This window comes from Nicotiana tabacum, chromosome 21 (genome assembly GCF_000715075.1).
Source record: "Nicotiana tabacum cultivar K326 chromosome 21, ASM71507v2, whole genome shotgun sequence".
Taxonomy (NCBI): Eukaryota; Viridiplantae; Streptophyta; class Magnoliopsida; order Solanales; family Solanaceae; genus Nicotiana; species Nicotiana tabacum.
The window spans coordinates 5,055,057-5,074,792 of record NC_134100.1 but is presented as its reverse complement, the minus strand read 5'-3'; the positions used below and the strand labels follow the sequence as shown (position 1 = coordinate 5,074,792).

The 19,736-nt window shown below is 35.1% G+C and overlaps 2 protein-coding genes and 1 pseudogene across 5 annotated transcripts; 1 reads left to right on the top strand and 2 right to left on the bottom strand.

Annotated features, from left to right (window-relative positions):
- Positions 1-4,548: 4,548 nt before the first annotated feature.
- Positions 4,549-10,588, bottom strand: LOC107787865 (uncharacterized). 4 transcript variants are annotated; one of them, XM_075242368.1, is made up of 8 exons: positions 9,793-10,588; positions 9,447-9,706; positions 9,103-9,365; positions 8,788-9,035; positions 7,740-7,945; positions 7,567-7,659; positions 6,124-6,483; positions 4,549-4,806 (listed from the first exon to the last, which is right to left on the bottom strand). In XM_075242368.1, exons 5-7 carry the CDS (start codon positions 7,878-7,880, stop codon positions 6,136-6,138), a joined length of 582 nt encoding a protein of 193 aa, XP_075098469.1. In that variant the 5' UTR covers positions 7,881-7,945; positions 8,788-9,035; positions 9,103-9,365; positions 9,447-9,706; positions 9,793-10,588; the 3' UTR covers positions 4,549-4,806; positions 6,124-6,135. The 4 variants fall into 4 exon arrangements, with proteins under 4 accessions (XP_075098469.1, XP_075098470.1, XP_075098471.1 ...); XM_075242369.1 differs by having other exon boundaries at positions 9,447-10,087; positions 10,196-10,588; XM_075242370.1 differs by having other exon boundaries at positions 9,447-10,087; positions 10,278-10,588.
- A 3,148-nt stretch (positions 10,589-13,736) lies between these two features.
- On the bottom strand, positions 13,737-15,452 carry LOC107787862 (uncharacterized). The gene has a single exon (XM_075241485.1). It carries the CDS (start codon positions 15,450-15,452, stop codon positions 13,737-13,739), a length of 1,716 nt encoding a protein of 571 aa, XP_075097586.1.
- A 987-nt stretch (positions 15,453-16,439) lies between these two features.
- Positions 16,440-17,207, top strand: LOC107787861 (disease resistance protein RUN1-like; annotated as a pseudogene).
- The last annotated feature ends 2,529 nt before the right edge of the window (positions 17,208-19,736 follow it).

The window sequence follows — 19,736 nt, the reverse complement described above, 5'->3', positions numbered from 1 at the left end:
ACTTTAGTACTCGTCTTGCCATCTAGGCAACTGTTCTGTGAATCAACCCCAAAGGCCAGGGCATTCCCCCCTTTAAGCCTCTTTCTCACATCAGGACTTGTAGTCGGAATCCTTCTAATCTCGTAACTGTTGCTACCTTCTATCATGCAGCCTTTATGACTCTAACTTTGTATGTGCGCCTGACTCTTTTCTTCTCTTCCAGCTTTTAGCCAATCTCTAGGCTTCACTTTGTGAACATATACAAAATTATGTCAAACTGTCCCTCTGGCGTCATTAGCTTTACTACATCTAAGTATGCCATACTATACCAAAATTCTTACTTCGATTTATCATTACTGAGGTCTGCTACTGAACTCCAGGTTACTCTCGTGGCTTATCCTATATGCATAAAGCTAAATCCTTTAACGCTTCTTCATTACTGTTCATCTTAAGACTGATGGTCCAATCTCATCTCGTACTTTGCAACTTTTACCCATCCATTGTTGATTCACCTCAATGTTGATCTACAATCATCCATTGATAACTTGAAATTTCTTACGTAATATATTGTCACTAGGGTTTACATTGCATCATGGAATATTTGAAGTGATTTTTCTGATCCACAGGGGTGATACGATATTATACTTCCATAACCGTATTTCATAGCATCCCAATATGACTTGCCTTATGTGGCTATTTTAATCCTATCCAATTCATGAAGTCCCTTTCTTTTTTTTTCCGTCAGACCATTACTCAATCGAAGGCCCAAACGTTGTCCTTTATCTATCATAATCACACCCTCATTCTATATCATTACATCTCTTCTAAATGCTATTAGTGACTCCTTTTAGTTCATTCAGGCTATAGTGAGCTTTGTATAACTTAGAGAAACTGTCTCCTCTTCTTGTTTTCATGGGCTTAATCCTAAGGACTTATCCATTTTCGTTACCTTCTCACTCGCCCTTTCTTATCCTTACTCATGTCTTCTAGAACCGTGTCGCTTTACCATACAATAGCTTGCGACCTACACGTATCTATTTATATTACTTGCAACCTTTCAACTTGGTTGCATCATAGATTTCCTTATGTCTTTTTGGAATATCAAGCGAGATATCACATCATCTCTAACTCTTCTTTGTTCTCTTAATCAGGCTTCTCGATACCTAGACCATAGGCTGGAGGATATGCTACTGACGGTGCCGCTATTATTCCTAGATATTGAATCCCCATACTTCTAGACTTCTATCCAAAGTAGGGACTATTCACAACCTTTTATATTTGAGTATCTCATACGTTGTCCACCTTTACCTTACTTATCTTAAAGTCTCACATCATATCTTTTATCTCTTTCATGACCTCTATTTCACATAGGTATAATCACATCCACAACTTGAAGCTCTCTTATAATACTTGTGCCTTTGGTGTATACACAATCTGGTGGTAGCTCCATATTGGTACTCTTCTAACTGGCTCTATCGTAGAGCCGTTATAGAATATGGCTACTGTACTATTTCTCTTGTACCTCTGATATTAAGAGTGATTCTACAATGTTCTCAATCATGATGTTTGTAACTTTCTGGGTCCAATAAGCAGACTCCTAATTTACTTAGTTGATGTAATTCATTAATTTCCTCTTTCTTCTGATTAGACTTTATGTAGGCTCAAGCTATCTTCAGGTCTGTGGCTTATGGCATTTAGTTATTACTTTAGCCTTTTATGGACGCTATGGAAAACCATGATATAGTTTTCAAATGATTCAATCCTTTTGTCTATGACCTGGACCCAATTCCTTTTTTTTAGTTTATACCGGAGTCTTCTACGGCTGATCATTAATCGAATAATTCCTTTCGTTCCATTTCAGCTTTCTTCAAATGTAGGCAATTGTTTTTCCTAGTCCTTTTGCCCCTTTTTACGTGCATACTTAGCTTATCTGAGTTCTCACGCATGTCGAAGTTTTTGTGCAACTCATATGGTCTCGAATATTACTTTTGGTTTTACTCCCCGGTCATTAGCCATGGTAGGTGCAACTTTCTTTTGGAGTGCATACAATTTTGTAGTTAAACTGTTGTTACACAACCCTTTCCTCTTTAGGTCACTGTGATTTGGTTGAAGCCTTCTTCCTTATTGCCTCAATTAGTCTTTCATTGTGGTACTTAGGGGGGGAATCCTCTGACTCTTGTAAGGCTTTGAGATTATCACATCGTATGCCTGACGAAATTCTTGATGTTCTTCCTCAACTATAATTACCTGTAGTTACTTATCTCCATGCCCTTGTGCTTGTAGGATTACTCCTGAACTAATATTTTGATTGTCTTCACGGTGGCACTTTCTTTTATTTCCGTAAAACTCAAACGATAACTTTTTAACTTCCCAAACTCATATATGGATATTTTTCAAGGATCACGATGTCATAACTATGAAGCTGAATTCTCCATATTAGGGTTCCCTATGTTTATCTTACACGATCTGTTGATTTGTCTGTATTCTCTTGTCTAGCCATAGCTAGGTTATTCTTGAATCAACTACTAATTGCTTGTTGGTCCATTCCCGTATCAATATTCGTGTGTAATCTTTCTTGGGTCATTTCCTTTGTCTTAACTTACCTCTCGCACTGGCTCCTTATTAATCAATAATATCTTGGGCAGGAACCCTTACTTCATCTCCCTAACGTCATGTTTGCATAATGCTCTGGTATCGTAGTATATTTGTAGGCTTTGAATAAGTGTAATCTCATCCCTTTTTCGTTTTATCGCATTCTTCCTTTACCATTCCATAATTACTAGAACCACTTAATTCTGACGTAATATCACGTCATTCCATATTTCTCCCTTTAGGGGAGATCTAAGAGTTGGAGCTACGACGATCTACTTATATATGTTTTACCTCTTCATCTTTACCGTTTTTTCACATCATAGATGGCCCTTAATTTCCTTGTGGTAATCCTTCTATACCAAGGATAACAAAATTCTTTACTCGCGAGGGTGAAACTTAGTATAACTGGCACATACAGTCCCTTAGGTTTTAACTTTACTCACATTGCTTGCTTTAGGGAAGCGTCTGCCTGAATGACCATTCTCAGAATTTCTCATGAATTTTCTTCTGTTTTCCATTCTATTGTTTCCAGAACGAAGTATGAATTTCTCATGATGTCGACCATTATCAAATCATTAAATCCCTAATCCATGTTTACTTTATCTTGTTCACCAGCCCATACTGATCCCTATTATTCTGGGGTCTAGCTTTTCCTATTGCTAATCATGTTAGAGTCACGAACTTACTTCTTGAAATAAGAATATGACTTTATAGCCTATACTCTTTTGTTTTCTTAAGTCCGATCATATCTCGTCTCTTCCTTCACCTGACTGTGGACCTAGTAATATCGTTATCTTTTTGATCTACCATTGTCATCCATGTATTGCATCTTACTCATAATTCTTCCTTATCTCTCTTCTTATTACTCTGCTAATATTTCTTCCTATTCCTTTCTTGTGAAATCTTCAGCAAGACATTCTTTTGCTTTTTGCTCCCCTTGCTTCATCTATCGGCTCTTCGGGTTGATCAACGTCCTTGCTCTACTAGGGACGAGAGTCACACTAAGGTAATATTTATCCCTTCTAGGCTTTCAGTGCCTATCTTCTGAATTTTTTTTGATCATGCTAGTATTCACATCTAACTGTAATATTCTAGAGTGCACCATCTGGGTGTCATACAAGAAGATCTATTAGCACATTTGTAATACCCTTTGGAAATGTCAACTGACACGAACAATCCATTCACCATTTAGGGTTACTCTAACCCCAGCCGAATCCTAATGTTCTATCGTTTTCTTAAACTACACATGTTAGCCCCCATAGGGCATAACTGAGATGGGTACGGCCAATTACATATCTCTGTTACTGTTGAATATAACTTAAAAAGCTTATATTCCTTTGCCTAAATTATAAACACTGTTAACCTTCATTAACTGGGCGCCTCGTACTCTTCTTCATCTTGCTTCTTTTGCTTGTTGAAACTTATATTTATCTCCTGAATCTCTCATTGTCTTTCACCATTAAGGTGGATAGGTATTCTTGCCTTAAGACTCCTTATCAAGAGGCTTAGACCTTTCAGTACGCACATGATTTGCTGAAGACCTCACATTTACACTACAGGAAAATAGGTCTTTAACGATGGGAAATTCGGTCGTTAAAACTCTAAATCCGGTCGTTATCAATTAATTACGATGGGGTAAAAACCGGTCGTCACCAGTCGTTAGTGCCTCCGTCGTTAAAGGTAAACGACCGGTTGATCCCATAGTAAAAACTCTTTTAACGATGGAAAGGAATCCATTCGTTATACCAACTTTAGCGAGGGGATTTTCCCATCATTAAATGTCGTTCTAGTCGTTAAACACTTCACTAGCAGTAACTAATTTTCAGTCGTTATTAGTGTTTGGAGACCGGAATTCCATTCGTTAATCGTATGTACTTTCAACGACATAAAACCCAAAATTTTCCTTAGCTAATGTGAAATTTAAATTAATAAATATATTACACGCATTCAAAATCATACAAAGAATGAATTTCAATATCGACATAAAACATCGTTTTGATTATAAAGAACTAAAACATCAAAAAATATATTGCGTCCAAATTGCATGATCCTTTTGTTTCAATTCCTTAAAGAAAACAGAAAACTAAAGAGAAAGCGAAATAGTAGTTTGTACAGATGACGACTACAACTCCTAATAAAACAAAATAGATTTCCCTTGTTCTTGAACAATTCCACATGCTTCAACTTGCTCGAAACTCTCTTAAAGGATAATTCTTCAAATTTCAGGCCCTTTATCTGTTAAAAAAGCTTCATATTAGTTGAGTAAGAAAACAAGATTTAAGATTGGTAAGTCGCTTCCACGCAGTAAAATGTAAAACCACGAAGTGAAGAACATTTCAAAATACTATGAATAATTAGTGCTTCTTACAACTAAATCCAACATTAAGAGTATCATGAAAACATATTACTGATGCTCGCCAATAGTATAATAGCCAATACATTGGGAGCAAATGATATCATATAAAAAAGTATTACTATTCCCTCCTAAGAATCATGCAGCAGTAGCAATGGCAGGACATGTTGAAAAACATGGAAAAGAATCATGAGCTATTGTAGTTTCATCTTTAGGAGCTACTCTTCCTTTGAATGCATCAAGTGATCGAGCTACTGCTGAGCAAAAATATTGTGGTCAGGAGAAGCCTAACATGAAGGTGTTTCCAGCTGAGCAAGAGAAAGGAACCAGAACAATGATCGACCTACTGCTACACTAGGTGATTTAGCTGGAAAACTACTAGGTTTTAGGGATGAAGCTGGTGCAAAAAGAACCAAAAATGGGAACATTGTGCATGCTAATCCTAAGACTACTGGGATTACATCTATTAATGCAGCTTCTACTCCCAAGTCTATTGGTTTGAAAAGAGCACGAACACGGGAAATAGTTGTGTCAACTCAGTCAAAGAAGAACAACTCCAAAAGAAAAAGAAAAAGAAAAGAGTAGAACACTTTCCACCTCACTAGCAGTAAGAAACTATTGTTTGAGTTTCTTAGCACCACTTAACCAAAAAGAAAGAGAGAAAAAACTATTGCATCAGTCATGCATTTATAATCTTATATATATCTCCTCAGTAGAGCAAACTAGTGCTCTTTCCAGCCAGATTAATCGTAATACTACTCCATTTTAATATCTCAAACAAATAAGCTGACAACAACAGTAAATACTTGAATATTCTATTCCATTCAAATACATATCAATAATTTACATTAATCACATATACATCAAAGGGAATATATAAATGACAGTAACCATAATACTTTAAAGCCAGAACTAGGAAAGATACAACCTCAAAACTGTCAGGAACATATAAATTTTATGGCAGCATTAGAGGAAATCAAAAGCTCATTTATGAAAAAATAGTTAAGTACTGTAAACTTAAGGGCTTAACCCAAGTAAACATAGTAAAGGATTAGATGAGAAAAGACAAACTTTTTCTTGTTAACGCCACGAATGTCACTTCTTTCTAGCTCAGTACTTTATTTAACTAACAAAAAAAGATTTCACTAAATTCATTTAAGGATATTCATCATGTAAAAATTTGTAGAAAGCTTACGCACCTGTCAAATACTTCAACTTGTACTTTGTTGACTTGTAGATGGTGCTGATGAAGGTTGATCAACCAATAAGCTTATAAGATGATCATACTTAGACTCAAAGTCGTCCATACGTTTTTCCAGAGAGTCTTTTGCTTTTTTAGTTGCATTCAGCTCTGTTTGTAGTGATTCTTTTTCTTTTCGAGTTGCATTTAGCTCAATCAAGATTGCAGCCTTTGAGGAGCTACCACCTTTCAACTCCTTAGTGGTTATACCACCCCCTAATCCAACCACATGACTCTTGTTTTGAGGTCCGAAATACCTTTCTATTACCTCGATATTTGTAAGAGATGGCTCAAATTGTACCAGCTCTTGTATTTCAGCCTATAAAATACAAGAAAATTTGAAATAACAAAATACATAAAAATAAAATGAAGGATGTAAAATAAAGTTCATCAATAAACATACATATTTTTTACTAGCTTCAGGTTCTACAAGCGTGTTGTCTTTCTTGTGAGTCTCAAAGAATATAGTTGCCATGTTCGGTGACATACATATTTTTTACTAGCTTCAGGTTTTACAAGCGTGTTGTCTTTCTTGTGAGTCTCAAAGAATATAGTTGCCATGTTCGGTGGATTACCGTCTTTGCATCCCGTCACATTTAAATAAACAAGTCAAACAAATACATTAAACACTGCCTGAAGATCCCCCCTTAGTTTGGAGCAAGTTGCATCAGAACCTGCCTCAGTAGTGCTGGACTGCAAGGCTTATTAGTAACAATTTTAATCACCAAGTTAATTATAATTGCTACTATCCTCAGCTGTTACGGATAAGATGCAGCATTTCCTAAACATCAAATCTGGTATATTTATGTCTACTTTGTATGTTTTAAAAAGGTGCTTTGCATATTAAATAAGAGACAGAGGAGATTGATGAACTTATAAAGCTCTAATTTATGCCTCCCTTGTTGCATCTAGTGTAAAAAAGAGATGAAATAGACATAAGGTAAATATAGCCATTAAGGAAAATTCAGGATCATATGGAGCTACATGGATGCATGCTACTTTAATCCGACTCTACCAAAAGCTAGCAATTATGACATGCATTAAGCTATGAAATTACGGAGCACTGAAACTAAAGTAAGCAGCAAGTGATCTACTACAGCAGAACAATCACTATTGTTCTGTTGCATTTTAGTATCAGTCACTATTATTCTGCAGCAAGTGATCACTATTATACTGCAGCAGAAGAGTCACTATTAATCACCAAGTTATATAGTACCAGTCAAGTCCTTTACTTCCATATTATTCTGTTGCATTTTTTTTAGAATTAGTAATTCTGTAACATTACTAAACCAAACATGTAAAATCAAAGCGAATACACAGTGTAGTTTGCAGTTCAAGGTGCAAAAATTAAACTGGAAAAAGCACTCTTCAGCGAATATGAATCGGATTGTTGTGCTCTTACCAGTTCGTAAATAATTTCTCTAATCGGCTTGCTACCCGTACGATGAGGCATTCTCAACTTAGACCTATTGATCGAGTTTTTAATACTTGTTTCCTACATTAAGAACAAACCATTGAAATCATGAACTGTTACTTACAATAATAAGAAGTTAAAAAGTAGTTATGAAGTCTTACCTTAAATTTTTCACTTAAAAAATGTTCTTTGACTAACCATTCCCAATCACTCTTGTCTATCTCCTTCGGAACATTTTTTAGAGCTTCATGCAATGGCTTAAACTTTACATCCTGGGCAATGATCCTCTCCAATTGGTCCATAACTTTTTCATATGGTTTAAGACATGATCTCTTTGATGATTCGTGTCATCACTGTCAAATTTGTCCTACAATATTTTGCAAAATCATCAATCAAGAAAGGAAAGGACTTGAAAATTATCAAAAGGCAAATTAGTAATGCAACCACTTTGCAATGAATTAATAATATAAACTAAATATGTATTGTAGGTTAAATCTCACGGTACCTGGCCAAAAAATATGAGGACTATTGAGACAAATACTTTTTAATGATAGGTTGGTGAGTTGTTTTTTAGTTTAGGTAAACACCAAAAATGCAGGACATTTAATATGACATAAAATGCAAGTCAACTCAAAGATTTTTGAGAATGGTAATAATTGTATTAACAAAAATGCACTAAGGCAGTGCATAACCATATCCACAGGGTCAACTCAAAGATTTTGATAGTATCATATGTTCCTATATTTATTCTTTTAGCATTTACCCTCTACAACTCATAACTCCATTTGGTATGTTACCACTTAGATGATTCTGAGAATGGTCTAAATCTTGCAAATATTGAAAGTTGCCAAAACTAGGCAGAGATCACTTCAATGTCAAGAAGCTTTGTAAAGCATCAAATATTTCACACTAATAACAATGTAATTGGCAGAGATCACTAATAGCGATTCAAGACAACTTATAAATGCAAAAAACTAGCTTAAAAACAAAGATTCACAGAAGATGTGCTGCTAAATAAAGAAAGCCCCTCAAGACATTGCCTTCATTAATAAATTTTTAACTATGGAAGAGAAGATGTTCTGCTAAATATGGCCAACTAAACATCTCTTTCTCAAGAGTGATTTTCAAGATTATATCCCATGAAATTTTTTCCTGAAAAGAGCAATTCAACCAAGAAAGTATTGCTTTAATAATGGTTTAAATACTTACTGTAACAGCTCGCCACATGTGTTCCGGCTTATCTTCTCCGATGTCCTTCCATGAATGTACTTGCAACGGACACATATTACGATCACGAACTAATATACCCAAGTGTCTCGAAAATGAGGTTTGATGCTTTCCCACAACCCGATTGTTGTAAAAGTTAACTCTAAACTTTTCTCCGGGTTTGAGTCCTGCTACATCTTTATTCTTGTTCTTTCCTCTCACCTTTTTCGGCTTTTCAGGTTCACATAAATCTGCAAATTTTTAGCATAAAATAAATTCCAGTCTTATAACAAACAAAAAATATATTAAACTTGAGACCTTGCATCATTTCATCTTCTTGAGCGAGGGAAACATCATCTTCCATCGGATCGAAACTAAGAGGCATAAGATTAGTACTATTATGCGCTATTTATTCTGCTCAGAAGCTGTTGAGTTGTGATTTTTACTTTCGCCAACCATATTTCTCTTTCCAACGCTTCCTTTTGCCGAGCCCGAAGATCTTAAGTTTTGCCCACATCCCCTTGCTAAAGCACTAGGTTGACTGTAAGTGTCTCGTACATTCTTCAAAATAGCTCCAACTTCTGCAAATTTTGATTTGAGTAAAGCATAAAATAACTTCTAGTCTTATAACAAACAAAAAATAAATAATTAAAACTTGAGACCTTGCATGTTTCAGCTTCTTGAGTGAAGAATGTCGTCTTCCATCGTATCAAAACCAGGAGGCATGAGATTATTACAACTGTGTGCTAGCTTATTCTGCTTAGAAGCCCTTGAATTGTAATTTTTAATCTCGCCAATCAGATTTTTTTAAAAAATATTTATTTTTGCAGAGCCCAAAGATCGAAAGCTTTTCTCTCGTCCCCTTGCTAAAGTCGCAGGTTGAATGTATACATGATGTATATTCTTCAAGCTGCTCCTGTTTCTACAAATTTTGATTTATGTGAAACATAAAACCAATACCAATCCAATAAGATACAAAACAAAACAAAAAATTATAACTTAAGAGACCTTGTATCGCTTCAGGGTCTTGAGCGAGGGGAGCATCATCTTCCATCGAAGCAAAATCAGGGGGCATAAGATTATTAGTATGTGCAAGCTTATTCTGCTCAAAAGCTGTTGAATTATGATTTTTATTTTCTCCAATCAGAGTTCTCTTTCCAATACTTGTTTTTACAGAGCCCAAAGATCCAAAGTTGTGTCCTCTTCCCCTTGCTAAAGCACCAGGTTGAATATATGCATGATGTACATTCTTTGAAGTTGCTCCCATTTCAGACTTCTGAAATTTTGATGGATTCATATCAACCTAAAATAAGATAAAAGTATGGAGTAACTGTTAGATGAGAAAGATAAAAATCATTAAGATGAGTAATAAAGTTATTTATCCACACAAAATTTCCCGTGCCAATATTACCGATAAAAGAATTAACTTGTGTTAGAATTAGAAAACACAAACAAAATACAACAAGGCTAAACTTGTAAAACCACATAGAGACCAAGCATATGACAGCTTCTCCAAGTCCTTCCAGAAACTTATTCACTTGCAATCAGTTCCAATGTAAAACAGAACCATGATTATATGATTTCCAAAGAGTGCAACCGAGAAGCTGTATAGACAAGTTTGTATTTGCACTCCACAACAGTGAATCAACTTTAAAGCAGTGTATCCTTTACACTACCTTTTAAACACATCTAAACCAAGACAACTACCTGCATACCATTAGATTTATACATTATAGAAAGTTATCTTTACTTCAGTAGTTAGCCACTAGCAGTGGTACTTTCTACAGTTCAATACGAATAGAGATATCTGGTACAAGTTATTTAGCATACATCACCTTGAGGTATTTATCTGCATTTGATGATTATCATATAACACTCTCTAGGCAGTTGTTAGAAGGCATAATACGGTAGGTGATAACAGCTAAGAAGGAATAATGCGGTAGGTGACCAATTAAGAAACTAGTATAAATGCTTGCACTACTTGATTTTTTGAAGGAACTATGCTCAGCAATTGCCCACTAAGGTATTTTCAATTCTTTTTTCCACTTTCCAGCAGTAGTACAACATAAGAGATTAATTCTAGAAGCAGCTTTAACATTGATAATAGTTAGTGAGCATACTTGAGAGTATGAAATGATAATGGCAGTTAAAAGAATGATCCTATGAAGTTGACATTCATTCTTAACCACCTAACTCGAAAATAAGCACAATAAAACCAAAGAGAAAGCCAAACAATTTTTGGAAAGCATCCTATGATGGATAGGAGAAAAATGACATTGAACAGGTGGTCCCCGAAGGTCATAGTAAGAAAGGGGTCCAGCTAGAGCATCCTAAAAAATGTATTATCCAAACAGGAATCCATCTTTGACTATAAAACTATGATAGATAAGTGGAAGTATTACTGATAAAATAAGAACTCAGTTGCAACAACTGAGATGATGGAGAGAGAAAAGAGAAAAAAGAGTCTTTCAAGCTAAATCAAGGTGAAGAAGGTAATAGCACGTAACGGGCAGTCTATATGCATTTGGCCTGCCACTTGCTAAGAGATGGACAAACAATGTTTCCATGAACTTTTCCGTCGGCTGATTGAGTTCCTCTATTAAACCTGGGTAAGGAACTCTGACCCCGCCCTTGAAGCAGTTAGCTTTCCGGTTTCGAATGAAACATGTAAGGCCAGCTTGCACAATACAACAATCTACTAAAGTTAAAAAAATTCATCTGTACAAAAGCTATCCCATAGAACCTCGGATGGGATACCCAAGTAGAGAATTTGACCATTCAATGTGCACGAACTATTGAAGGTTTACTGTCATGGGGGAATGAATTGATGTCAAAACAAAGCCAACCCAGTGTTCTAGATAATGAATAATTATTAAAAATCAAAGGTAGCGACTTTACACAGCATGTGTTGTATACCAGGGGGCATTTCTCCAAATAGTGACTTGAAAGACTATTAGAAATAAGATTTTATCCTTCCTAACCTACTTATAACTTAGAATTCAAGAGCAGAAAACTTTATCCGACTCAAAAACATATCACAATAAGTTTCACCTAGAGCAACATCATAGGACTGCTGGAAAGTAAGCAATGCAAGAGAAAACAATCATTAGCAGCACAAAATGTTCAACACTGATAAGATATGATCAAAGAAAATCCATGAACTGATTCATACTAATTAACTGTTCCAGTTATTCTAGAAAAGCGAGAAGCAAGAGGCCTAAGGAAATAAATATTAACAACATGCATGATAAAGGTCAAAAACCTTCATCAGTTCTTTTCCTTTTCATTTGTGTAGAATTATCCAAATTCTCCAAATCGTCATCCTTTTCTTGTAAAATGTCAAAAGTATCACGAGGTAGAACTTTTCTTGCAACATGCCAGCCTTTATTTGAAGGATCGTCGACATAAAATACTTGTAATGTTTGGTTTGCTAATACAAATGGCTCATTAGTTTTCAATAATTGTTGACGGTTAATACTCACAAAACCATATTCATCCATTTTAACTCCCTTTTCTTGGTCATACACATCAAACCACTTACATCTAAACAATATCACTCTTTTTCCTCCAATAAATTGCAATTCAAGAATCTCAGTAAGTTCTCCATAATAATCAATATTTTTATTCTCTTCATCTGTCTCACCAACTACAACCACCTCGTAGTTTTGAGTCCTCAAACCCCTGTCATACTCTTCCACATGAAACCTATATCCATTAGTAACGTAACCTTTAAGACGTCTCATATATGGCAGGGGACCACATGACAAAGTGAGCAAATCTTCTATTTTCTTACTGTTATCACATTTGTACAATTCAACAACCTATTAAAATAAATTATATAATTTAATTAGCAAATACTATATAAATATTATGGTTAAGAAAATAACAATAGGATATAACTAGTACTAACCTTTTTTTTAACCAGCTAATGAACTCCCTATCAGAATATTTTTGAGAGGTATCACCTGGAATTTGTGAAAACTCTCTACAAAAAATTAAGAATAACATGTCATTTTAATTGAAATGATGGATAAAATATAATCAAATTATTATATCGAGTCAATACTTACTCGAGAAATGGTTGAATTTCATCACAGTTCTTCAAAATATAAATATGTGCTTGCTCTAATTCATCTGGATTAAGTTTATCTATTTTTCCAGCTCTTAAATCTTTTCCATGTTGACAAAAAACTGTTAAACCTCCATCAGATTCAATAATACCACCATCATAATTCCGCTCAAGGCGATTAAATTTTATTTCCACTGTATGCAAATACCTTGAACATAAAGTTAAACATTCAGTTGTCAAATATCCCTCCGCGATAGAACCTTCTGGGCAAGCCCTATTACCAACTAAAGATTTCAAAAAGTATAGCCATCGCTCCACTAGATACATCCATCTATATTGAATAGGTCCAACAATCATAGCCTCATTAGCTAAATGGATCGGCAAGTGCACCATCACATCAAAAAATGAAGGAGGGAATACCTTTTCTAACTTGCACAGAGTTATAGGAATTTGAGCTGCTATTTGTTTTAACTCTTCCATTCTTAAACATTTTGCTCTAAGCAAGTTGAAAAATAAAGACGACTCAATAATAGGTTTACATACAGATTTGCAAAGCATACCACGTATAGCAAGTGAAAGTAAATGTTGTAGAAGAACATGACAATCATGACTTTTTAGGCCTGAAATTTTGCGATCTTTAGTGTTGACACACTGAGATATATTTGATGAATATCCATCTGGAACCTTTAAGTTCTTTAGGAATCTGAAAAATATGTTCTTCTCTTCAGGAGATAACGTATAACATACTGTCGGTAGCTCATATTTATCCCCATTTTTAATTGGATGCAATTCTTTCTTTATGTTCATTGCTTGCAAATCCAATCGAGCTTTTATGGTATCTTTAGTTTTTCCTTTGACATTTAAGATTGTCCCCAAAATATTGTCACATATTGTCACATACATTTTTCTCGATATGCATCACATCTAAATTATGTCGCAACAATAGAGTTTTCCAATAGGGAAGACCAAAGGAAATACTCTTCTTATTACAATTATCACTCCTACTCTCATGTGATATTTTAGGCTTCTTCTTTAGATCCTTTGTTAGTAGTAAACCATCTAAGTCAGCCACTTGATTAAGTATATCCTCACCCGATAAAACTTTGGGTGGTAGTCTTCGCTCCTTAGCGCCATCAAATGACTGTTTATCATTTCTCCATTTGTGATTAAGAGGAAGAAAGCGTCTATGACCCATATAACACTGCTTTTTACCATTTTCTAACCTGATTGAGGATATTTCTTTGTTGCAACATGGGCAAGCTAATTTTCCTTTTTTACTCCATCTAGATAAATTTGCATAGGCTGGAAAATCATTAATGTTCCATAATAGAGCTGCATGCAATATAAAACTTTGTTTGGTTGACGCATCAAAGGTCTCCACTCCAGTTTCCCATAATTCCTTTAATTCATCCATCAAAGGCTGAAGATAAACATCAATTGCATCTCCCGGACTTTCAGGACCAGGAATAAGCATTGACAGAATAAAATTCTCTTGCTTCATACATAGCCAAGATGGTAAATTATAAGGAATAAGTACAACAGGCCAAATGTTGTACGGGGTTCTAGAACTTCCAAATGGTTGAAAACCATCACTAGCAAGTCCAAGTCGAACATTACGAGGTTCAGCGGCGAAAGACTGGTGAAGTTCATCAAACTTTTTCCATGCCATTGAGTCAGCTGAGTGCCTCATCATTCCATCGTCAACTCTTTTTTCATGATTCCATGTCATTAAAGATGATATCTTTGAGGACATAAACAATCTTTGGAGTATTGGCTTTAAGGGAAAATAACGTAAAATCTTGTGCGCTATCTTTTTCCCATTCTTAAATTTAGTTTCTCCCCTATGTTTATCCTCTTTCCATCTAGATGCTCCACAAACTTTGCAAGATTCAAGAAACTTGTCATCCTTCCAATATAACATGCAATTATTCTTACACGCATCAATCTTCTTGTAAGAAAGTCCAAGATCCCGAATTATCTTCTTTGCCTCATAATATGAATCTGGCAAGTTTGATTCAGCAGTCAATAGATCTTCCTTCAACATCTTCAACAACATTGTAAATGACTCATAACTCCAACGCCCAATACTTTTGATATGAAGCAATTTAACCATAGTAGAAAGTTTAGAAACTTTTGAATTTTGGTACAATGGTTGCTCAAAATCCTTTAAAAGCCTATAGAATTTTTTTGCTTCAAGATTTGGTTCCTCCTCAAGAAAATCATCACCATCAATGTTCGTAATGTCTGCATCAAAATCAAGGTATAAATCTCGTAGAATCCCATGTATTTCATCCTCACCATAAGCTTCTTCAATGTCATCATCTTCTACATCTTCTGAATTTGATTGTGGCTCACCTAACTTTTCCCCGTGATGATACCAAAAAGTATAATTTTGAATTATTCCATGTACTATTAAATGTGACTTAACCATCTCACGTGTTCCCGAAGATGTATTACAACATTTGATACACGGACAACGTATTACACGCGCTTCACTTAATTTTGTAAAAGCAAAATCCAAAATATTGTCCACCCCAAGCTTGTAAGCATTACCAAGTCGGTCATGGATAAGTTCCATCCACTTCTTATCAGGTACCATAATCTGTTGCATGTGTAATATATATGTATATATGATTAAAATAATGTATTATCCAGAAGTAAACATTTATTCAACAAGCCAAAAAATAAGCAAAACACTTCAACTTGTATATTTATCATGAATTGACAAGTTTTACGCTCGCCTATTTATCTCTTCTATGGTTCTAGATAATTTCTTCTCAAAGAACAATCGTTTATTAGTGACTTATCCAAACAAAACAAAAAGTGACTCAGTTTTCTTATCATGCATTTCTGAGTTTGGCAACCTAAATAGGCATGTCCTTTGGAGATTATCTTTTTTCAGCTTTATCAAATGTTGGTATTCGCACGTTCAGGGTTGACGAACTTGAGATAGATGAAAAGGGATGTAAAGAATTGCAGAAAACAATTCAAGAATCAAGAATTCTCATTGTTTTCTTCACTAAAGAGTATACCTCTTCAGAGAGGTGCCTTGATGAACTTTTGTTTATACTTGAGAGTAAGAGAGCTTTTTGACGTTTTGTTCTACCTGTGTTTTATGATGTGGATCCCTCAGAAGTCAGGAAACAAAAAGGGAGTTTTGAACAAGATTCTTTAATATATGAAGAGAGATGTAAATCCGGGACCGAAGGAAGGAGACTGAAATTGTTGTATAAGGTGAAGGAATGGAAGGCTGCTCTAACAGAAGTTGCTGATTTGGGAGGAATGGTCTTATAGAATAAATCTGATGGGTAAAATTTTACTAGCTTGATGTTTATTTGTAGTTTTATATTAATGGATTTCAAATTGTTCTATTGCAGAGTATGTGCTTTATTCCTGACTTTAGATGGTATTAAATACAATCCAATTTTTAGGTGTGAGTCAAAGTTTATTCAAGAGATTGTGAAGGTGGTTGCAGGAAAACTAAATCGCACAGTTTTAAGTGTTGCTCTCCATCCAGTTTGAATAGATTCTCGAGTTAGAGATATTCAGTCTCTGATTGAAAGATGGATCAACTAGTATTGATATTATGGCTATATATGGGATGGGAGGTATAGGTAAAACTAAACTAGCTAAGACAACTTACAATATGAACTTTGACAAATTTGATGGCAGCAGCTTTCTTGTTGATGTAAATAAAACTTCAGAAAGACATGATGGTCTTGTAAGTATACAAAGAGAACTTGTTTCAAGTGTTCTGGGGAAGAAGGTTGAGAAGATATACAATGTCGATGAAGGAGTCAACAAGATTCAAGAGTCCACTCGTTGCAGAAGAATTCTTCTTGTTCTCGATGATGTAGACGATAGAGATCAGTTAAATATTGTACTTGGGATGCGATAATGGTTTTATCCGGGTAGTAAACTTATCATTACAACCAGAAATCGGCACATATTTGATGCTAGGGAGATCTGGAGATGTAAGATGTATAAGGTCATGCCATTGAATGCCCAAGAATCAATTCGACTCTTCAGTTGGTATGCTTTTAGAAAAGAACAACCTTCAGAAGATCACAAGAACCTTTCAAAAAATGTGATACTTCATTGTAAAGGGATTCCTTTGGTTCTCAAAGTTTTAGGTTCTTCTCTTAGTGACAGAAGTATAGAGGTGTGGGAATGTGCATTAAGGAAACTAAAGGCAATCCCTAACAATAAGATCCTGGAAAAACTCAGAATCAGCTATGATTTACTACCAGATGATGATGTATAGAATCTGTACCTCGATATTGTCTATTTCTTTGTTGGAAAGGATAAAGATTATGCAGTTACAATACTTGATGGATGTGGTTTTTCTCAGTAGTAGGACTTGAGATTCTTTCATATAGATATCTGATCGAAATGGACAAGGATAAGCTGAAAGTGGATTCATTGATTCAAGATATGGGAAGAGAGCAACGTCAGACAAAGAAGAGACTAAAGCAGGTTATTCACCTAAACCAAATTAAAACATGTGACTTCCCCCTCAATCTCCTGGTTAAAAGTGCTGCTCAGAGTTTTTAATTAGTCACCACAGGTTGGTGATGATTTATTATGGAAACAACTTAGTGAATTTTATATTGTTACTTTCTGTAGTACTTCAACAATATTGATATGTTTACAATTCATAGATTATGATAACATGAAAGTTCTTTTGAGCCAATTCATATAACTAGAGGTCTACTGCATAAACGAATTAAAATATTCTAACTTTAGTTGACTGAATAATGTGACTTTAAATTCACATAGAACATGCATAAAGCATCTTACCAAAACAGGTTAGTGGCATCTCTGACTTAGCAGATCTTAATTATTGTATAGTTATTTTCTAGATTTCCTTAGCAAAGACGATCATCTCTTTCGAGATGAAGAAGTTGTAAAGAACAAAACTAAACTAATCTCACTCGTCAACTACATTAACCAATTAAAACATTGCTAGAACAAGAAAGAAGAGAAAGATTATGGACTTGAAGAACTAAGGAATACCACATCTAAACACATATTGTTACAAATTAAGAGGTAAATTTAATTCCTATAAGCATGTTTGATTCTTAAATCTTAATCTTCCAGCAAGCAAACAAATAGCAGAGGTACTACAAGAAGCCTCGCCATAAAGGGCATCAATGTAACTATAAATCTGGAAAATATACATATAATTCTAAGAAGAAATCCAATATTTGAAAAGCAGAGAGATAAAAAAAGACACGATTTCACAATAATTATTACTACAAGTTTAGAGACACGGATTCACCATTCTAACTTGACAGACGAAAACAGGGGGAGTATAGATAGAGTGACGGAGAGAGAACAAAGGGAGGAGATCGGAAAAGAAGCCAACAAAAAGAGACGAAAAAGCAGAAGGAAAAATCATCCAAGCTCATCGTTACCCTCTCTCAAAAATCCCAACACCTAAGTTCATCTTTTCTCTTCCTATCGATTAAACTCATCCCAAACCCAGTTGTTTTTCTGGACAAAATTAGCTCAACATTAGCTCCAAAATAATCCCAAAACAACCCCAAAATGTAATAGTAAAACGAAAACTAAAACCCAGAAAAACTAGCTCCAAAATGCCACCAACATTTCAGCCGAAAAATCCATGAAAACAAGTTGAAAATCAATCCAAAACATAAAACAACAACATTAAAGAGTAGTTATAATTTGACTTTACCTTGACGAAAAGGAGAACGGAATCCTATTAGCGTTGACACAGATTCACCAGAGAAGACAGATTATAAGCTACTTACACAAGCCCAAATTTTTTGTGATTATCTATTGAGTTCTGCTCTGCTCTATATATATAGTGTTAATTTCAGAACTTCTTCGCCGATCGAGTAGTGGCCAGTTGCAGCGAGAGCCCTATTTGTTCATGATTCTTTGCCTCTTCTTTGCTGAAGTTGTTGTGCGTGTTTTGGGATAGCATTTTAGGCGAGAGATTGTAGGATTTTTTTGATAATTTGGGGGTAATGTGCGGATAGTTGGTTGAGAAAATAAAGGAGGGAAAAATTAGCGCTTGTTTTTCGTTTTATTAAGATTTAACAACGGGACTGACACAATTTGAAGGACCACAAATTATTCCCTCGTAAAAATTACAATAAAAAATAACTTTAACGACGACAATAAATATTGGCCGCTATAAGTACACATATAACGACTGGATTAATTTCCTTTCATGAAGAAATGGTCGTTAAAGATCTCTTTTATTGTAGTGTTACTTATCATAAGCAAGATGCAAAATCGAGTTCCTCTAACTCAACACTTCCACAGCTATATCTCTTATCGGTCGTCTTTCTGAATGTAGGCATCATCTTATTACGAATAAAATAGAAGTTCGGAATTTAAATTCTTATAAGTGAGCTCTACCATACGATCTAGAGTAAGAAGAAAGAGTGACAGTCCAAAATGCCTTGTAGCCTCCTGCTTATAAGTGTAGTGCACGATACACCCATAAACAAGACTCTACTAGACACGACTTGTAGACTCCCTAGGACAGAACTGCTTTGATACCACTTTTGTTATGACCCAAACCGATGGGTCGCGATGGGCACCCGGTACCTTACTCAACCGAGTACCAACATAACGTATCTTTCATATCATTCTATCATAGGTAAATGAACCGGAGTAAAGCATGAGGGAATACAAACTTATACATATGAATTACGGGCCTATAAGAACGACATGATTGTTTATATACTTGAAATGTAGGCCGACAATGCCATGAAAGTATCAGTATATATGACATCTGCCTACAAGCCTCTAAGAATACATAATATCATAAAAGTCGGGATAGGGTCCCGCCATACCAATCAATACATGTACTAATCATACTGACCAAAGAAGCAACTCTGGAGTAAAT